At 39.6% G+C, this 22,450-nt stretch overlaps 1 protein-coding gene across 14 annotated transcripts in view; it reads right to left on the reverse strand.

Annotated features, from left to right (window-relative positions):
• LDB2 (LIM domain binding 2) overlaps window positions 1-22,450 on the reverse strand; it is a 424,127-nt gene that overhangs the window by 69,314 nt on the left and 332,363 nt on the right. For 12 of the 14 annotated variants that reach the window (XM_063619413.1, XM_055246527.2, XM_055246525.2 and 9 more), the window contains 3 exons: window positions 18,467-18,639; window positions 11,496-11,618; window positions 8,753-8,836 (listed from right to left, as the gene is read on the reverse strand). In XM_063619413.1, coding sequence (XP_063475483.1) covers window positions 8,753-8,836; window positions 11,496-11,618; window positions 18,467-18,639 — 380 coding nt within the window. The remainder of the gene's footprint in view (window positions 1-8,752; window positions 8,837-11,495; window positions 11,619-18,466; window positions 18,640-22,450) is intronic. The other 2 variants (XM_063619417.1, XM_055246529.2) reach the window with 1 other exon arrangement.

The following is a 22,450-nucleotide window of genomic DNA, read 5'->3' on the forward strand; positions in this document are numbered from 1 at the left end:
AGATATGGAACATGACAAGGATAACTATTATCACTGTTATTCAACATAGTACGGGAAGTCCTAGCTAGAGTAATTAAACAAGAGAAAGAAATAAGGGGCATCCAAACTGGAAAGAAAAAAGTCAAATTATCCTTGTTTGTCAATAACATCTTATATTTGGAAAAACTTAAAGACTCCACCAAAAAACTATTAGAAATGATAAATTCAGTAAAGTCGCACAATACAAAATCAATATAAAAGTCAGTCACATTTTTCTATGCCAACAGTGAACAAACTGAAAAGGAAACCAAGAAAATAATCCCAATTACAATAGCTACAAATTAAATAAAATACCTAGGAATTAACCAAGTAAGTGAAAGATCTCTAAAATGAAAACTACAACGTATTGATGAAAGAAATTGAAGAGGATATACAAAAATGGAAAGATATTCCATTTTCACTGATTGAAAGAATCAATATTGTTACAATGTCCATACTACCCAAAGCAATCTACAGATTTAATGCAATCCCTATCAAAATACCAATGACATTCTTCACAAAAACACAGAAAACAATCCTAAAATTTATATGGAACCACAAAACACCCAGAATAGCCAAAGTTATCCCGAACAAAAGAAGCAAAACAGGAGGAATCACATTGTCTGACTTACACTACAGAGATATAGTAACTAAAACAGCATGGTACTGTCATAAAAACAGACACATAAACCAGTGGAACAGAATAGAGAACATATAAATAAATCCATAGTCTACAGTAAACTCATTTTCAAAAAAAGTTCCAAGAACATACATTCAAGAAAGCACAGCCTATTCAATACATAGTGCTGGGAAAACTGGATCTCCATATGCAGAAGAATGAAATTAGACCCCTATTTCTCACCATATACAAAAATCAAATAAAAATGGATTACAAAATTAAATCTAAGCCCTCAAACTATGAAACTACTAAAAGAAAACATTGGGGAAACTCTCCACGACTTTGGACTGAGCAAAGACTTCTTGAGCAATACCCCACAGGCACCCCAAAAAGGAACAAATGGGATCACATCAAGTTAAAAACCTTCTGCACAGCAAAGGAAACAATCAACAAAGTGAAGAGACAATCCACAGAATGGGAGAAAATAGTTGCAAGCTACCCATTTGACAAGGAATTAATAACCATAATACACGAGAAGCTCAAAAAACTCTACAGGAACAGATCTGATAATCTGATTAAAAATAGGCAAAAGATCTTAATAGACATTTCACAAAAAGAGACATACAAATGGCAAACAGGTCTATGAAAAGGTGCTCAACATCACTGATCATCAGAGAAATGCAAATCAAAACTATAATGAAATATCATCTCATCCCAGTCAAAATGGCTCTTGGCCGAAAGACAGTCAATAACAAATGCTGGTGAGGATGTGGAGAAAGGGAACTTTTGCACACTACAGGTAGGAATGTAAATTAGTACAACCACTCTGGAGAATAGTTTGGAGGTTCTTCAAAAAGCTAAATATAGTATGATCCAGCAATCCAACTCCATTCTTATGTACCCCAAAGAAAGGAAATCAGTATGTCAAAGAGATAGCTGCACTCCTATGTTTATTGCAGCGCTATTAACAATAGCCAAGATTTTGAAGCAACTTAAATGTCTGTCAACAGACAAATGAATAAAGAAAATATGGCACATATACACAATGGAGTAGTATTCAGCCATATAAAAGATGAGATTCTGTCATTTACAACAAAATGGGTGGAACTGGAGGTCATTATATTAAGTGAAATAAGCCAGGCACAGAAAGACATATATTGCATGTTCTCATTTATCTGTGGGAGCTAAAAATTAAAACAAATGAACTAGAGATAGCAAGTAGGGATGGTCACCACAGATTGGGAAGGGTCAGGGTGGGGGAAAAGGAGGACGGTTAATTGGTACACAAACAGAGTTAGAAAGAATTTTAAAAATCTAGCATAACAGGGTGACTACAGTAAAAAATAATTTAATTGTTCTTTTTAAAATAATTAAAATAATATATTTGGATTGTTTGAAACACAAAGGATAAATGCTTGAGGTGATGGATACCATATTTACCCTGATGTGATTATGATGCATTACATGCCTGTATCAAAATACCTCATGTAACTTATAAATATATGCACCTACTATGTACTCTGAAAATTTTAAAAATTTGACAAAAAACAAAAGAAGCATTTGTAACCTAGCATTAAGAAAATGTGGCCAAAGGAAATAGAAAAAGATAATCATTCATCAAAATATTTGTTTTCAATACTTAAAAGAACGCATTTCCAATGTAATGAAAATACCATATTGATATTTAGAGTAAGGATTAAATACTGATTTAGAGCATGTAGAAGAAATAATATTAGAATAAAAATTTAACATTAGGAGCTCTGAGTATTTAAGTGGGAATCTGCACCCTAGAGAGATTTGAGGGCCTCATACCATGTTGCCTTTTATTTTCTCAGTGCATTCAACTCTTTTGCTCCTCAGATTTCACGGTGAAGTTCTAGGTAGTGATTTTAGAAATGAATCACATTTTTTTTCTAGATGCTGTAGGGCAAATGAATTCAACTGAGTTTTATTTGTGTGGTTTTTATTGTTGTCATTTGAAATTTTGCCTTCCATTTACCAAACCATCCATCTGCCAAGCATACACTCAAGAGATATCTACTGGGTACTTATGTGTCTTCACATTGCTCAGAGTCTAGTTCAGCAGACAAACGAGTGGGGAGACAATTCTTATATGGGACCTGCCAAGAGTTAATCCTGAGACTATGTGCACAGAAGAACTCCCAGAGCACTGGGGAGAGGCTCCTACCCCAGCTGAGAGTCAGAGAGATGTTCTCACAGGAGTTGATAGATGAAGGAATCCTGAAGGATGAGAAGGATTTAGCCTGGGAAAATTGGATGGTGAGAGAAGGGTAGCAACAGTGTTCTAGGCAGTGACAGTGAGTCATGCCGTGCAAAGTCATGGAGGCAAGAGAGCATGACCAATTTGGATCAACTGTAGGTGGTTCGTGTGGTCCAGGATGGAGTACAAGCTGGGGAAGGGGCATGGAATGAGGCTGGGAGGCAGCAGAGGCAGGATCATGGAGGGCTTTGTGTACAAATGGAAGAAGGTGTGGTGAAGCAGAGCAATTGATTAATACACTGAAAAATATAAACAAGTCAAATTTAAGCCCCCTGCTGAGACTGAGAGGATCATGATATCCTTAGGAAAATTAGGAGAAGATAAAAATTCAGGAATGACCTGAAGTCCCCAGATGAGATTGACAATATGAACTGGAAGCAGACTTACTTGTAACAGCATCTTAAATTCCTTTAAAAAAGAGAATGTGCCTTAGGCATTCTTGTAAACATCCCACTCCATCCCTTTTGTGACTCAAATATAGTAAGTAGATGCCACCGAACTCTGGGTTAGCTAACTGATGTGAAATTTATGAATGAAAGCAGACTACCCCAAATCATCAGAGATGTAGACAACTGTATAAACCAATGCCGTTCCTACTGTTTCCTGCATTCTGTTCAGTGAATGCAAGGAATGCCTACTCCATTGTTACAGGAGATAAATGAACATGAAAATGGCACATTTCACTCAATGCCAGCCTGGAAGTTTGTGGTGGCTTCCTTTAAATGTTTAAGGATATGATTTCTGCATTGTCCACCCCTCTTTTCTTTATACTGTTGGAGATAAAATAGACATCAATTACTTCTTCAATTTTAAAATCTTATTCTTTAAAGCTATTTAAAGAAAACATGGTTATCGCATACAGTAAACACTCACATGCAAGAATTTCATATTAGAAATTTGAAATGATGGCAATTTCAAACTGAGTTAGAAGAAGCTTTCATTTTGATGAAATAAAAGCCAAGAATTAAGGGAGAAGGATCAACTCCCATGTGTGTTGACCCATGGAGTCCTTCTCATGAGCTCTGCATACAGGGGAATTCAATGAAAGATTCTGATGTACTCTACCCAGAAAAGAGGTCCAGAAGCATTTATAAAGGTACTTTGGCGAATGAGTAATGAAAACTCTGTGTGCATTTATCCTACTAGAACCTAGCGAGAGAGATGGTGTAGCCCACTTCACAGATGAGAAAATGAAGGCTCAGAGAGATCAAGCAACTTTCCCAGGGTCACACAGCTAGTAAGAAGATGATGTTCTCAGATACATACTGTTTAACTTACTCCCAAGCCCATGTCACAGTGAGAGGGTGCTTGTCTTGACCATGCTGTTACTGGAAAAAAAATCTCTTGAATTATATCACTCAGCCAGAGTGTATTGTTTTGGCTCAAAACACCTACCTGTGTTGGTACCTAAAACAAACTTGAAACTTATATTTTAACTATGTGAAACTTCCTAGAGCTCCCCAAGCCACTAACACTCTCCATCCTTCTCTGACCCCTCTCACAGTGGGCCCTCTGTTTGGACTGTCCTCTGCCTTGTCTGCCTGGTGATCACCTACTCATCTTTTAGAATCAATCCAAGGGCCATCTCCTCTATGAAGACTTTGCAGCCTCCCTCTCCTACCTTCTAACAACCTCTCTGTCTTTTGTGCCTGGAATCAGATCATGGGTCCAGATCCCTGATCTGCCACTTACCAGTTCTGTGACCTTGGGAAGTTACTTCTCTGTGCCTCAGTTTTCTCCCCTGCAAAATAGGACTAAAACTAGTTCCTACCCCATATGGATGCTGTGAGTATTTAAAGAAAAAAAAAAAAGACGAAAGAAAGAAAGAAAGAAAGAAAGAGAGAGAGAGAAAGAAAGAAAGAAAGAAAAGAAAAGAAAAGAAAAGAAAAGAAAAGAAAAGAAAGGAAAGAAAGAAAGAAAGAAAGAAAGGAAAGAAAGAAAGAAAGAAAGAAAGAAAGAAACTCCCTGCAAGGCACATAGCAGCAATGCCTGGCACATAGTAAGTGCCCCAGAAATGTTAGCGAGTGCTATGTTTCTCACTGCACCTGGGAGCAATTTCTCTCCAAGAGTGTATTTGTTTTTCTTTCTTACATTCTAGGCAGTGATCTGCTTGAGGGCAGAAACCTGGCACAAAGAAAGTGTGTTAGAAATGCTTGTGAAATGAACGATGAATAAATGGGCAAACAGGATCTGGTGGGAACTGACAAGGCTCCACAGCCAGGCCTCATTGACCTGGATGACCCAATGCCCACTAAACTGCACTGCCTTCTCATGGTTGCTGAATTGGATCCCTTCGTAAAATGCCAGGCGGACAGCAGGACTTCTGCTTCCTAACAAACAAGGCAAAGGACACATTTCTGAGTGCCTGGCTTGCTTCTCCCATTCTAGTGCTCAAGTTCTAGCACCAGAGAGTGCTGCTTACTGAAAGGCGCCATCTCCCCATGTCATGGAACAATTTTCCCCAGTACACTGAGGACATACTTCATGACACCCACCACCCAGTATTGGAATACCCAACAGCCATAAAATAATGACTTCCCCATCCTGCAGGTCCTTTCCCAGCTCTGGCTTGGATAACTACTGCAGGGACACTCAGTCAGCGAGCCACAGCCCCCTCTAGAGGTCACGGAGGCAGCCTGTAGAGGAAGTGAGACCGCACTGTGACAGAGCGCCATCTCTGCAGGCTCAGCGACTTCCAGCCACAGCTCCACTGGGACCACCAAGTCAGCCATCATCGTACCTCTTAGCTCAGGGCACCTCTAACCTTGTCATGCTGGGATGCGACAGGAGGGAACGACAAGAGGGAACAGCAGGTGATTTGACAACCCAAATCAAATGACAACAGTTGTTCTTGTTGTCGCTTCAAAAGCACCAGGTCACCAGAGCCCCCTCCAAAGTGCTGCTGGCAAGCGTCTGTGTTCAGCCCCATCATCTGCATTCACAATGTCCACAGCTCAGCCATCCTCAGGGTCTCGCCTGCTCCTCCCTCCAAGGGTGAGAGCTCCCTTCGGTCAGCTCTGTGTATTTCCTGACTGCAGGTCTCCGTGAGAATGATTAGAATTTCATTGGAATAAATGAACTTGTTTTGACAAAGCTAGATGGCTGTAATTGCCTACTTTCTGCTCTGCTTAATTTTGTTACATTGGACACTGCATATTGAAATTTCAATGTCTGGAGCCTTTAAAATCTCTATCCATCCTTTCCAAAGCAGGACGCATCAGTTTTTAAAGTTCTTCAACTGCATAGAAGGCTTTGGATTCATATTTACCAATATATCCATCTGACCTCTTTTTCTGATACTGGGAGTGGCATTGAAGCTTCTTTTTACCTTATTTGCACAATACTTCAGATGACCTTCTGGGGCTTGAGGCAAAGGCCAGGCTCCTCAGATGGATGTGGTGGCTTCAGATCTTAAGGCAACTTTATAAAGAATGTATTTTGTGACTGCTCCACTGTCTTAAAAAAATTAGATGATAATGCTACTAGAAGAATCTTAAATCCCAGTTCTAAATGGAAGAAATGACCTTGTGTCTATCATTCTCAGTGACCTACCCCATATGGATAACCACCATGGAAGCCCATGTTCACTGCTTTTGGGCAATGAGTTTGAGATTCTGCTCAGCCATGACCTGTCAAGTGGCCCACGTCAGCCCCAAGGATTTGTGACTAGGAAGCATGGCTTCTATACTGAGCTGCTCCTTAAGACCTGAGGATCATTTCCTGGGCTATCTCTGGCTTTGTATCTCCCTCTATTTGAGCACGCTTCACTGGAACCACAGCTGACCACATCCCACCAGCCTGTGACTACCAACTGAGGACAGAGGCCATAGCTCCACCATGAAGACCAGCAACTGGAGAACTGCCAGGAATAATGAGCGAGTGAAAAAGAATGGAACGAAGGCAAGGAAGGTAAATAGCTACTGAATCACGATGCACAAGTCAGGAAATAAAGTAGCATTAGACACCCCCAGAGTGAGAGTAGAGAGTCGGCGCTGTGTTTCTCTACGTGGCTCCAGCACATCAAACAATGATGGGTACACAGAAGGTGCTCAATACATGATGAGAGTGAACACAGACGAGGCACTTTCTGTCCCCAGGCCCTGTGCTAAGCCCTTTACATGGATTGTCTGACCCAATCCTGGAACTAAACCCTACGAGGAGCTGATATTATTTTTGGCAAAGTGAATGAAGGCTTACTGATAGATGCTGACTCTCTAGCGAAGGCAGGAAAGACATGACCCAATTCCTATCCATATCATCAGTCTCCCATGCTCACTAGCAAGAGAGCAGCACTCTGCAGTGAAGCACATGGATTCTTGGGTCAGGCTGCCTGAGTTCAAGTCCCAGTTCTGCCACTTGTGTGTAAAGCTGGGCGACTTACTTCACCTACTGAAACCCTCGGTGCCTCACTTTGCTACAGGGATGGTAATGGGGCACAGGGTCCGTTATGAGACTACTTCAGTCACAAGATACATGGCAAAGAACCTGACATGCAGCAAGCACTGTGTTCATGTGGTAGCCTCAAAACACTACTCCCTATTGCCCAAACCCATACATGATTTCCTTGCTATCATTGTCAGGAGAGGGGTAGTGCCTTCTTTCCCTTTTACAGGTCTGACCTCAGTCTTTGTGGGCCACAGGATGTGGGGACCTGGTGGGCCTTGACCACAGGGTGAAAGTCAACCATTTATCGATGACAATAAGAGGAGTGGGGAGAATAAGTAAGGAAATTTGGTGTTTATTAATCTGTGTCAAATGCAGCTAAAAGATGTAACTAAGAACCTGTCCAAGATCTTGCTATAGGGTGAGTGACCAAGCCTAGGATAGACTTCAAAGTCCCAGCTTCCTATGTGGGGTCAGCTGAGGACACATGGTGTGGAACTTCTTTATCTGCAGGAGGAAGAGCATCTTCCCTGTTTTAAACGAAAACTCTCCTGTTCCCTGACAAGACAATATGCCCAGCAGTACAGCGCAACCTTCTGGATTGTGGAGAGAACAACTTCATAGACCATCACGCCCCAGGCCACCCACCCGCACTATGTCAGTTGCCCCGCAAGAGAGCCATTCTGACTGCGGAGTCCAGAGGTTTGGGAGGATGTAGCCTCAGCTACCCTGGCTGGGAGCACCCGCTGTCCACCCAGACCCCTGGGCTGACTTTGGTTTCCCTCTGAGCAGAGACCAGTGGGCTCTTTAGTGGTTCAGGGCCACCACAATGGCAGGGGTGTTAGGATGGGCGGGTGGGGAGCACAGCTGATTCTGGCTCTTGTCAGGCCTGGATTTGGCTCTGGGGCATCTAGGCTGTAGAGAGAAAGAATCTCCTTCTTTTACCCACCACCAAATCTGTTACATGTTGTGCAGAGAGTGCTTATGAAGCTTTAGAAATATCTGTGTTTCAGCATGGGATTGGGTTTCTTCAGGAGACTCTATGGGGCAGTATATTGATTCTCCTAAGGGGTAACCGGTGCCTGGATGGAGGCAATGGGGTAGTGAATTCACCAATAACGCATTTGAACTTGAGACAACCACAAGGGAAGCAGCAACAAAGCATTTTGCAACAATGGGACATTGCTAGCCTTTAAATAATTAATTCCAAGAGACATACAGATATAGGACTCAACTCTGACAAATTCCAGGTTTGATGCTTTGTTAATTAAACCCTGTCCTCTATTGAAAACACACACACACACACACACACACACACATACATCTGGGACAGAACATAGATACTGCTATATCACCAGTACCTCATTTTAACTTCTTGGTTCAGGATGCATATAAACCTCTGGAGTACTTTTCAAACTCACCAAAAAATAAAATCATTCGATTGATCTTACCCTGAGGTAGTTGAGGGTGAAGTTTGTTAGCCCCATCCTGGTGATGTTTTTGGACAGCTGATCCAGGACCTGAGGATCTTGTGCCTAAATGGAAAAAAAACCCCACATATATTTTATCACTACAGGATGGTCCTGAGAAAATCTCAGACTGCGCTACAGCTGCTAAGAAATGCAATCTTGACATTGTTGATTTTATTTGGAGGGCAGGCTGCTGGAGGTAATTTAATTTACATTTCGAAGACACTTGCATATAACACTCAAGGACATTTTCAGATCAATTGTGCAAGACTGGGGAAAAACCAAACTGCTCAGATGTGCTTTCAGTCCTTGGGAGAAATGACGTTACTTCCTCTTGGAGAGGCCTTGGCACTCGGGTCTCCAGCCTGAGTCACAGAACTCTGCCAGGAGAGCTCCAGGTCTAACACCCTCATTAGAGAAGCCAGTTCCCCTAGACTGGGCAGATCCATGCTTCAGGACTGGCCTTTGTTTCCTGCTGTGATAGTGGTGGTGTTTTTACAGCTTGGGGTTGAGGGCTGTATTGGAAAACTTTGCCACTGACTCGAAATACACACACACACACACACACACACACACACGGAGAGACAGAGAATTCTAACTCTCCTCCCCATTAAGCTGAGTCTGGAAATAGATATCCCCAACAATTTTTATCCTGCAGGACTATAAGAGTAAGTATCACATTTTCCAAAATGTCAGCCACATTTTAAGAAGGGATATAAAGTACCATGGGCCACACCAAATGTTCTGTTTGGCTAGAAGAAAATGAAAATTCTTTCTGGGATCCATTTTAAAATGAGTCTCTTGGTTGATACTCTTTCTTTCTGTTTACCTTTCCTTCTTCCTTAATTGATATAAGCAAATTGGCACTAAACAGAGGGAGACAGAAGTAAACATCCCCTTGTCTCCAAGTCTGCCTTCATGAGACTAGATTATACTAATGTGACTTATTCTTTTCTGTACATACCTTTTCTCATAGTGATACTACCAATTGGATTTGTGTATATAAATAAAAAATGCAGGAGAAAACAGAGCATGTCAGTTTCGTGTCAATTTCCTAAAAGAGGTCTTCCCTGACATTGAGCCTATATTTATTAAACCACTCTCATTTGCTAAGAAGAGTTTGTTCTGTCAAGTAGCCAGGGTCAACCTTAAGGAACTTACATTTCAGTCAGAAGACAGGAAAGATAATAATAAAGGAATGCAAAAATGTTGTTCCTGCTGCTGTGGCTACCGATGACGATGATGACAGCCAATCGCCAAAACCCGTAGAGGACACACTATGTGCCAGGCATTGTTCTAAGTGCTTTACAGTCATTAACTCTTAATTTGATGATCTGAAACATGCTCTATTACTGTACCCATCTTACAGATGAGGGACTAGAAGCACAGAGATGTCACATCATTTGCCCAGTCACACAAAAGCAAGGGTCCAACCCTATGTGGTCTCAATCCAGGGCCCAGGTTCCCAACTGTTATCCTTTGCTGCCTTTTAGTCTATTTTGAGAATAATAGAAGTGAATATTCCAGACTTCCTCAAAGAGAGTGGAGAATGTAAACTAAGCTTTAAAAACCAAGGGCTTGGAGCATAAACAGCCAGAAATCATAGAGCAGGAGAGTGGAGTGCCACAACAAAAAGCATAAGGCTAATGGGAAGGGCAGAGCTTGTGTTAACTAGTCGGAAAGAGGTGGCTGACAACTAATGCGTGGAGAAATAGCCGGGAATGGGACAGCTGGGAGACAAAGTCAGAACCACCTCGGGCAAAATCTTGATTTTGCTACTTTTGGGCTAAAAAACATGGGGCAACTGATTGATTCTCTGAACCTCAGTTTCCTCGCTTTTAAAATAGGAACAATACTAACTCAACTCTCTGCCTGACTGTGAGGATTCAGTATCATGAGATATACAAAATGTTTAGCTCAAGGCCTGGCAGAGTAAAAAATCAGTAAATGGTAGTTACTGTTATGCTATTTTCTTTTGATTGTTCAGGGTCTTTCAAATTAGGCTTATGAAGTTTGATTTTGTTCCAAAGATTTTCATGGAAGCATCATGTATTATAGAGGAGAGACTTAAATTTAAGTTGATGCCTTTGACGACTTAAGAGATTGCACCTGACTAGCTCCTACTTCTATTTAAAATACATCTCCAGATCGGCGTAGAACCCACCCTTGCACCTAATTTGTGCTCAATAAATTTGATGTGATTTATGGTCAAACAAAACCGAGAGAAGCCCAAATATTCCACTTCAGATTTAGCACTGTGATCAGGGAGGACCAACTTCTGACACGAATCTGAAGATACAGGAGTCCCATGTTTCGTCAGATGGTTCTAATCAAAACTGGAAACTGTTTTTCTAACTTCTCGTTTTATTTCATTCCCCAGTTATACATAACAGGTTTATTAGCCCCAAGCAGAGCAGTACTTGATAATGACTGGATGGAATTTAAGAAAAGTACAAACTGTTTATTGAAGTAACCACAATTTGGAGTTCAAAATAATAAAATATAAAAAATAGTCTCACAATGTACCAATCTTGGAAACAAAAAGGGGAGAAAAGGGCCTGTGGATTGAAACGGTTGAGAACAAAACTCAATATTTAGAGTTAATTACCTAAAGCGTGACAACTACTGGAATTCTTTCACAGAGAGAGGACTGGGTTTTTCCCCTTGAGTGAAATGAAAGAGGAAAAAAAAGAAAAGAAAGCAAAACAGAAATTAAATTACTTACATGCATGGCTAGGATGCTTCTCGGGACTAACTCTCGGTATTGTCTAATGGTAAAGTGCCATGTTTTTATTCTCATGAGATCATCAAAGGTGAACTCCAAGATCAGTCTGCCTTCTGTACATACCTAGAAGTGACAAACCACACAGTCATTCATTACGCACTTTGTGAAAGCCACATTTTGTAACTCACGTTATCAGCCACTCAGCATGGTCTCCCTTTCTGTCCTTGGGCATTGCTAGCTCTTGGTAAAGATGTGACACAAGTGATGTGTCCACTGCACACGGTACAAATGTCAGCTCTAAAATCAGTGGGTTCAAGAGACTGTACAGCTGCTTCTAAGGCCATGATGTGCTAGTAATTGTACTAGTTACTACTGAAACTCTATGACCCTCAGTTTCTTCATCTGTAAATATGGAGATAAAACCCATCTTATAGTGACATTGGGTCAAAAAGTTTTCCTCCACTTTCATCATCCTTCAACCATAGAGGCTTGAGCCCTTATTCGAATCTTGGTTATCCTACTCTGGGACAAAGTATCCAATAAACTCATTCATGGTTAAGTGTGAGTTACTACAACTTGATCTGACTGGAGGAAGTTTTTATTTCCAAAACGAAATTCTGGAGGACAATGTTTAACCCAAGGCAGTTATTATCAGTTACTGACACGTAGAAAATAGAAGCATGGTCGAGAGTATATTCCTTGAATCTCAGCACATCAGCAATGATAAATTCTGCTTGCATAAAAGGCCAGTCTTAGGGGGATGGGGCACTTTATCTTTCTAAGAAAAATACATATTATTAATGAAACATAATAGAATTTTGAAAGGTCTCTTCCTCGATAGAGTGATCAGTGACAGAGTAGCATTTTAATCTTTTTTTTTTTTTGATGTTCATAGCATTTTTAGCATGTAGTTCCTATTTTATTTACCATTCCTTTCACTATTAACAACTTGGAAATGAAGGAAAGTGCTATGCTATCCCAAACCACTGAGCCTATTTCAACTGTGAGCTAGGAAGTGGTGGTAGTGTATTGGTTCAATTTAAATAGTCACAACTCATTAATCAGACGATTTCTGCCTTAGGAAAGCAGTAAAAAATAGTGGGTGGATACTTTGGCGTCAGAAGGTACTGGATTTGAATCCCAATTCTACTTTTTACTCATTCTGGAAATTTGGGGAAAATCTAATAAATTCCCCAAGTTCCAGTTTTTCTCACTGTAAAATGGAAATAGAAATATCCTTGGGTAAGAATGTTAGGAAAATTCATTAAATAAAGTTATGTATGTAGGCTACCTGGAATTGTGCCTGGCATGTAGTAGGATAGCAGTAAATGATAGTGCTACAGATGAAAAGAATGCTACCCAAGAAAACACAAAGCGCTAGACCAGTAATGTTCATCGTGTGCCACCTGAGACCTAAGGCTTCACTAGCGGCGGCATCTCAGGGGCTCTGCTGGGAGGAGCTGGGCCTCCATCTCAGCTTTGAGATCCTCATTGACTTTCTGGATTTCACCAAGCAGCTTTGATTTTTGTCTGTTTTTTACTGCATTGGGCTTCCAATCAAGCTTTTTGGAGAAAGATTTCCTAGGCTAAAAACAAACATACAACACTCCAGACACTTGAAAAAACACACTCAAAAACAAATAAATGAGTCAGTAAAAATTAATTAACTGAAGAGAGAATGTAAGTATTTGTAAAACTATAGTCCATGAAGTTAGTGAACAATTTATATCAGCCTTTTACGAAATATTAATAATCACTTTCCTCTTTGGAAATGTAACACAAAACACCACCACTTATTGAGTTGCAACTTGGTCCACAGCAATGTGTTGGGTGCGTTCCATGCCCTCTAATTGAAGGTAACATGTTCTTTAAGCAAGTCAAATGCTAGTACAGGAGAATTACTAACAAGTGTTGATGGGACACTACTCGAGAAAGATGCTGTTAACGTGTGCCATCTTTGTCTTATCAAAGATCTCAGAGACACTGTGGGATAATTATTGATAATCTGGGTGAAGACCTTTGCCTCAGATCCAATTAGCAGGATCTGTGGGTAATTTCAGGCATGTGGGCACATTGCCTCGAAACCCCTTGGCTGTGTGGTCTTCAGTGCCTTGTTTCTGGTGTCTCAGCCATGAGAGTTGAGTGCATAGAAAAGGGAGAATACTTCAGTGCCCCCAAACCTCTCCCCTTGAGCATCATCAACTTTGGAATTAATTTACCAAGACATTAAAAAGAGTTGCATGGAGATTAAGCCACACAATTCCCCCTGGGGTGTCGGCATGACAGAAGCCACCTGTGGTGACAGCTTTCACAAAAGGGAGGTAGCTATGGGGAGCCATCAACAGTGAAATGTCTTGACAAAAACACGACAGGGATTTTGGATGCTGTAATCCTTTTTAAAGGGGGAGATTATTGGATATTTAAACAAATACTAGCTTAGTTAAATGTCAGTGTTTAAAAAATTATCTAGTATATTTGTTTTGCATTTATGAACCACAAACGCAGGGCAGGTGAAGGGTCTGGTTTACTTCTGTTGGGAGAGAATTTCATAATGAGAAGGCATGTATGTAGTCCTACTGACAGATTACTCAATTGGAGCATCTGTAAGGTCAAGTTAAATTGTGTCCTTTGTTCACGGTAACACAGCGAGCTAGTTGGGGACCTTTCTTGCAGTCAAACTGTCATGGGCCTACAAATGGAAAACTGCAGCAGGCCTTGGGCTCCTCCTATTTGCAGTCAAACCCAAGGGTTTAACTGGGGTATACCATGTGCAAGGCAGGAATCCTTAGAATCAAATCTGAGTTGACTATGCTGGATGTTTTCCTTAAGGAAAAATAAATGACTTCTTTGAATGAAAGGACAGAGGAGGATTTTGGTCACTGCTGGTCTTCCCCAGGTAATTACACCCACACCTTCCAGGCCTTAGACAGCCACTCCACACCCTGTACCCATCATAGAAATTAAAGGAAACCAAAGGCTTTGTGATTTGTTTTACATGCAACAGCCAGCAAATGGAATGGAGGCAAATAAGAAAAAATATATATGTATTTCCTATTCAGAAATGATAAAAAAACAGGCATAGCCTATAAAAGGGAATTAACGTCTTCTCTCTTCAGAAAAATTCTGTGCATTCCTCTTAATCAATACAATTAATGTAGCTTTTATCTGAAGTCGGCCTTTTTTTAAAAAAAAAAAAAACTGCCTTTCACTTGGAATCCAAAATCAAAAGGGTCCCCAATTAAGAAAACATTTTCTGTTGTGCTGAATTCATGTTACCGTACTGTGAGCTCTGACATTTTGTTTCTGTGGTAACCAAAATCAGCTGATTAGTTGGCATGGCAACAGAAAAGATGTAATCCCAGCAGACACACTCTAATCAATGCCCCCAGTACAGATGGTCTCCGGAGGATCAACAAGAAAGAGGCTGGCAGGCATTCAGCCCATCACGTGCTAGCTTGAGACTAGGCCAGGAACAAGAGAACTAAAAAAGAACATTTCTCAAACTAACCAGTAGCTTTTTAACCCTTTTCTTTCTTTGGCTAATTGTAACGCAATACTGACTGTGTATATAGCTGTAGAATACAATGATTCTCATATAGCTTTGATGAAATCAAGTGTGCTTGTTAAGTGGGAGTGTTTATGTAATTTTCTGAGTTTGTATGCTTGGAACAGCATGCATGGAGTAGTGCTTTTAGATTAACAGTTGTTCAAAGCTCATTGTATTTTCCTTAGTGGTACTGCATATGTAAACGCATTCATATGCATTATACATACACACACACACACACACACACATGATCTGATCATTGATATTATAATTTGGTTAGAGTCAGGAGAAGAGTAAAAATTCTGAAATATAATGTAGTATACAGGCTAAGGTAAGAAGGATGAACTGTCAAAGACATAAGTGAGTATTCACATAGGAAAACTGGTGGGTGCGTTTCCATGGTACTTCTCTGTAGCAGTAAAAAAATTCATAATAAACAATTGAGAACAGAGAAAACATAAACCAATCTTTATAGAGATGATAAGGGTGTCCAATAATGGCCATAACTTTGTTCCAGTGTGTAAAATCTAAAATTAACCCCAAGAATGTACCCTAGAGAGTGTTCCTCCCAGAATCCACCAATGTTCACATCCTCAAGTATAAATATTACTCGGAGTCTTTAATTCTGAAAACCTTGATATCTGCTCTTCTGATTATTAAACCTTGTTTTCTATTTGATTAAAAAACTGAAAACATAAAAGAAAGGCTTCATAATATGTGTTTTAAAACTCTAATTACACATTTATCCATAATCAATAATGTTCCTGGTATCAGGAAATTGCAAAATGCTCATGATACTCCTGAGGAATAGTTAATATTTCTGTTGATTAGGATTGCGACTGATTTTTGATTCACCAGTTGACCAAATTTTCATAAAAGCAACTCAGAACCACTGGGTCAAATGCTATTTGGGGAATGAGAGTTTATTGATAGCCTAAATTAGAACACTGTGATGCTGCCTGCACATAATATGCTAAGTACTAATAGCAGGCTTCCCTTTAAAAATAAGCATTGGCTTCTGGACCCTTTTTCTTTGTAAAAAGGTCTGAAAGGTCACTAGCCCACTGTTTTGTAGTAAACAGCCATAATATTTTATTACACGTAAATGAGTTATTTTTAATTAATATAAGAACAATAATGTTGGAAAGTTTTTTGAGTATTATAATCACCAAGGAGCATAAATACAAAAAACAAAAAATTGAGAGGAGTAAAAAAGAAAAAAAAATGGATCCTTTCAAATTTCCTAAAAATAAATGTGCATAATTAGCATCTGGACTAAGTCCATGAAACTGAGCTCCATTTCCCAGAAAGTGATATTTTTCATCACGGTATGGAAATATTCATTTCAAGAGTCGGCAAATATACTTCCCTGGAGTCGCGTCAGATGGGTGGCCCAAACAATTGCTGCTTGGGGCAAGGGAGCTGTGTTCAGGGGAGTGCTCAGGTCTTTCTGGTGACTGCCTTAGATATCTGAACAAATCACTCAACCATCTGAGAGGAAAATTTCAGGATGAGAAAGAGTGCAACACAGGAAAACCTTAGTTTCTGGATTTGAATGAAAATAACACTTTATCGATTCGTCAGAAGAATGGGATTCTTTTCAATCATCTAAAACAAGTCCCAAATGTTCAGCACTAAACTTTCAGAGCAGCTATATTCATTTATGAATCAGTTTTGGCCTGAGAAAGAAAGAAATTGAGTAAATATATAAAAGGACTACTACAAAATGCATTTTTATTTTCAATGGCTACTGGCTTTGGAAGCAGCTCCTTAATTACAGCAAAGTTTTTAATTTAATTATCATGGATTTTTTTTTCCCCTTGTGGCATAAGGAGTTGGTATGTTTCTCTTGAATTACCTAAAAATAACATTAAGCCTAGAGGAAAAAAGAAAAAAAAAAAAAAACAATAATGAAGCAGCAGAGAAAGGCTTTCTCTGCAATGCTAAGACTTTGTAACGCTAGAAATGAATGGCTTGCAAAATGAATGGCTTACATGTCCGTCTGATCTACAAGATTATGTAAATGTTCTGCATCTCCAGAATGAAGTGAGACACGGACAGATTAAACCATCATTCAGGTGATCATTACTTTCCATGTAGCAAAAGTCTCTTGTCAGCCAGGACTTCTGCATCCAGTGTGAAGCTTCTTTGTCTCTGAATGACAACTCTCCTGTCTGCCTGTTAGAACAGCAAGAAAGAAAAACCCTGCCCTTTCCTACATTTAAAAAAGTCTTCTGACAAAATTAAGATGCCGTAGAATCAATGGTATTTGATGATTTGTTTTTGTATTTTATAACCATTTCCTTTGCCTTTGGTTTTGTACACCAGCATGGGCACTGGAGAGATGAAACTCTACCAACAAGATCAATGAATACAGAAGAAACACTATATTTTTATTCTTGCGGCAAAATTGCATAAGTAATAAACACATCTTCAGTTTTATACATTGGGCTTCTGCAATTAACCCTGATGATTCAATCTCTCAAGTATAAAGAGAGGGTTGTCATTTGTGTTTTGAACTAAAAGAGATAGCTATCATTAATATCACCAATTAGCTTTATGTTGAGTCTTAGTCAAAATGCAGTGAACTGGTGTTCATTAAAATAAACTGTTTCTCAGATTCTGTGATTAAATATTTGTTCTTACTAATTTTTCTACCTGCAAAAGGACATAAAGAGATTATGTGTAGTGTTCCAGAAAGGTCTTTGGTGAGAGGGAATATTCCATATGTCAATTTTCTATGTAGGGCAAGGATCATAGATCTAAAATGTGTAGAAGATGAAGTTAAATCTCCATCTCTTCTCTTCTATTTTTCATTTCACAGCCTTCATGGGGCTTTGAATTCAGCCTCAAACATTGTGATAATCTGATCCTGACACTTGCCCTCCCCTCATTCACTCTTTTATAAGTATACTTGTTCAGCTGCTTGTTGAATTCCCTAATTTCATTGACATTTTAAAGTTTTTATGTTCCTTACAGATTACAGTTGGGTCATGGTTAGAGGATTCTTCCATTATTCAAATTTGAATCCAGTTCTGAAAAGTTATTTCAGTAACAAAGCTCAAATACAGTGCTGACCACGCAAAAATAGGATATGTTCTTTCAGCTATAGTAGATCTTTTGTATAAAACAACAATTCTAATCTAGCAACTAAAATTTAAAAGGCAGTGGAACCTCTCTTCCTCTTAGTTTTGGGCTCCCTCCTCTTTAATTTTCATGTGCTCAGAATCTCATGCACACATCTTAGAACAGTGTTCACCCCAAGAGTTAAGCCATGTCACAAACAAGAAAGATTCTCTCATGGTGTTGAAAGTGTCTGGGAGATGAGCAATCAGCCCCAAGTTCCATAGGAAAACCATAATTATTATTCTTTAATGCACTCAGAGTAGGAAAAGCCGGGCATGTGACAGAGCCTGTCCTGTACCTTGGTAAACATGGGCTTCCCGTGCTGGGTGACCATGGTACACTGGTCGCAGTCCACCGTGATGGATGAGTTGTGGTATGACTCTTTCGAGTGTTTGAGAATGTAATACAGGTCGGTCACCCCTCCTTCAAACACAGTGCTAAAGTAACGGGGGATGAGGGTCCTGCCGATAGCTGGGAGAGAAACACAGAGAAACAAACCATTAACAAAAATATCCCACCAGCCCCACACACCCAACACCATTGCCAAACCTCCTAAAACCGGATACTGATCATCTCAAGAAACCATATCAGGAGGCAAATTTCTCTTTAAAAACAGCCATGACCCTTCTGGGTTGCAGTTAATAAAATATAATCCCCAACTATTCAGGAAAAATGTGTCCCGTCATCTCTCCAGATTTTGTGTCCACTGCAAGTCAATAAAATAAGGGTTAGTACTTTAAAAATAATAGGGGGGAAATGCATGAACTACTTTGGACCTTGTATACTTTTGGAGTGAACATGTTTATAAAAATAAGACACTTCCAATCTACTTGGATTTTTTTTAATGCATCGTGTATGTATAGGCCAGTTACCCAGTCATGTTTTATTTTTGTTACTAGTGATAATATAAATTTTAATAACATAATGCCTTGTAGTGTGTAAAGTATTTTGGTATTCTCTCATTGGATCTTCAGAACAACCCCAATAGAGTGCAGGACTGAGATCCAAAAATGTTACTATGGAGGGGAAAAAAGGTTATCTTGAATGTTTCAAGGTCATGTGACTTGTAAGTAAATATTTGGGGTCTCTAACTGCATGTCTATAAACACCCAAATAACTGCTCTTCCCAACACTATGTCTCCAACTGCCTTAAACAATGGAAATCTTTACAAAATAATTCCCATCTCCATATACAAAGAGATCCATAACTATGTAAACGCTGATTATTCTATCTGCTTTTGGAGCTGTATAAGATATCTCTCTAGAATAAAAGGCTAATTTTAAGAGAAGCTGGTACCTTTCACTTGGTCTAAATTGGTCTCTTTCATTCCGTGTGTCTGGTCCTGCCCCGTTTTAGTTTCAGCGATTGTGTAAGTAGCTGGGCCTTTCTGATATAGGACACTTAGAAACCTGTAACAAGCCCTTTTTTCAGCAGTGATTTGAAATCCTCTTACACTGGAAATCCCAACTCATAATATCAGGAATTTTGCCTATGTGCAGATTTTAAGGCAAAGTTCTAAAGCACTCCCAAGCAATCCAAGGTTTTTAATAAATCTCTTACATTCACTATATAATACCCTTTGAAAGACAAAAATAATATTTAAGATAAATAAACTACCAAAGAAAGCTTTAGCTAGGAAAGATCACCCAATCATCACTTGAATGTTTTAAAATATTTAATTTCATTTTAAAAGAATCAATGATAATCCATTTTGTATGGATCTGTATCTCTTTTCTACGTGAACTTGGAAAAAATAAGCATAAAGAAAATACCCTGCCAAATTGTTTTCTGAAATGATTTTAAGGAATCCCCATATGGATGACTAGCCTCTAAATAATTTACACAGTTGTTATTGCCTCATATTTGCTGCAGGTAAAATCAATCAACAAGTGTGTGCTAAATATTCCAGGATTTTCGGTGATTCCATCCTAGATGATCCTTCTACATACATTTTCTAAATACTGCCTAATCCCCAATACTGCATGCTCATTTTCTAAATATAAAATTCAAATGAGAGTAATTTGAGTCCACCATGTCCTTTAACAAATGCATAGCTAATATTATAAAGAAAACTTTGTAATGCTAAAATCCATATTGTACTTCACTAAACAGATAAAATTAATTGAATGCATTTCAAATATTCTAACTTAAAGCTAATTATCATAAATCAGCCTAAGTAATTTGACAATTTGGGATTCACACTGTTGAGAATAAATGCAAACCATAAAAATGCAGATGTAGGCCAAAGAATTGTCACATTAAAAAGGTTATGGCAAATAACCACCATTGGATTAGTAACATTATACTTCATTTATCATGAATCCTGCACAAGTTAATTCCTTTAGAGCACTGTTTGCTATATATCACCATCGTTTTCACTCATAATATAAGAAAAGTTGAAAGGGAGGAAGGTTTGAGAGTCTTTAACTTTAAACCTAAGTTTTTAATTACTTCCCCAAATCCAGAAAATGTACAAATTATATAGTAAATACACTTAAAGAGAAACACAGCTTTGCTTTTTTGAATAATTTCTAGCACTCTAGGAAATGGTTGCCATGGATACTGGAGGTTTGTTTTCAGCCCTGTTTCCTTTGTGAGCCTGCCCTCCCATTTTCCCATGGTCCTGTTTAGACCATTAGCCACAAAGGTTCCTTATCCACCATAGTAGACTAAACTCACAGTCCGGTGGCCCAAGTAAACCATGACAATGGTATTCACGCCCTTGTGTATGTAGTCCCCTCTCCATAAATCTGAGCTTGGCCCTGTGATCTGCTTTAATCAGTTGAATGTGGCATGAGTATCCTTGTATCAGTTTTGGGCTACACCTTTAAAAGAACTAGAAGCTTTCACTTTGTTCTCAGGAAGAAGTCAGTTGCTACGTACAAAGTCCTACTACTCTAAGACTGCCATACCAAGAGAAGCCCAACCTAGCCGTGTGGAGAGGTCATGTGAAGGAGAACTGAGTCTTCCAGCCAGCAACCCCAGCGGAGCTTCCAGCCAACAAACAGCACTAACTTGCATGGGAGAAGCTGTCCAGGTAAGTGAATCCTTGAGCTCCAATTGAGCTGCCTCAAGCTGGTGTCCCACGGAGCAGAGATGAGCTGTCCCTGACATGCCTTGCACAAATTTCAGAATCATAAGTAAATAAATGTTTATATTTTAAGTCAACATGTGTTGGGGTGTTTTTTTCATGTGTCAATAGATAACTGTAGCCCCTTTCAACCACACTAGCCACAGAGGTAGTCAAATCAGAATTCTTCCCTGAAAGAAAGAGGGAAGTTTTGCCAGGAAAAACTTGCAAGTCTTGGAAATATAGGAGCCTGAATACAGAAGAAAAGCAAAGCAAATTGACAGAGAGTCTTCCTGGGCTGATTTGGGCCCTAGTCTGAGCTGGGAATAAAGCCAATGCCATCCCTCAGAGGTCACACTTACTTACGCGAGGTGTGCCCCTCCTTTTCTTTCTTTCTTTTTGCTTTTTTAAATTGGCTCAAGCTAGTTCGTGTTAGATTTCTGTCATTTGCAGATAGAGAAATCCTGCCCGCTGTGGCCCTCTTCCGGCACGGACAGGGTAGTAAACTGAGAGAATAAAGAGGAAGTGATGAGAGCGATCAGCTACAAGAGATATCTGACTCTCTGTGCAACACACTGTGTTAGAAGCTGCAGGAGATTAAAAAGGTGTCAGAGATTGTATTAGTTTCCTGTTGTTGCTGTAACAAATTACCACCAACATAGTGGTCTACAACACCACAAACTTATCATTTCATAGTCCCGACAATCAGACATAGGGCTTGCTGGGCTGAAGTCGGGTTGTCAGCAGGGCTGAATTCCTTTCTGGAGGTTCTCAGGGAGAATCTATTTTCTTGTTTGTTTCATCATCTAGAGGATGTTCACACACCTTTCATGTGGCCCCTTCCTCCATCTTCAAAACTCACAGTGGGAAGTTGGGGCCTGGCGAGGCATCATTCTCACTCCCTCTTCTGCCTCCCTCTCAACTTTCAGGATCCTTGTGATTGCCCTGAATCCACCCAAAGAATTCAGGATAATCTCCCATCTCAAGATCCTTCACTTATCAGATCCGCAAAGCCCCTTTTGCCATGTAAGGTCACATTCACAGATACCAGGAATTCAAGCACGGATATCTTGCAGGTGGCATTATTCTGCTTCCCACAGAGACTATACTTGCCAAGAGCTCCTGTTCTACAAGGGGGAGCAATAAAAAATACAAGAAACACATGCATACACCGTGCACATACGCACGAAATGTGCAATATATAAATAATG

This window comes from Symphalangus syndactylus, chromosome 16, assembly GCF_028878055.3.
Source record: "Symphalangus syndactylus isolate Jambi chromosome 16, NHGRI_mSymSyn1-v2.1_pri, whole genome shotgun sequence".
Lineage (NCBI taxonomy): Eukaryota > Metazoa > Chordata > Mammalia > Primates > Hylobatidae > Symphalangus > Symphalangus syndactylus.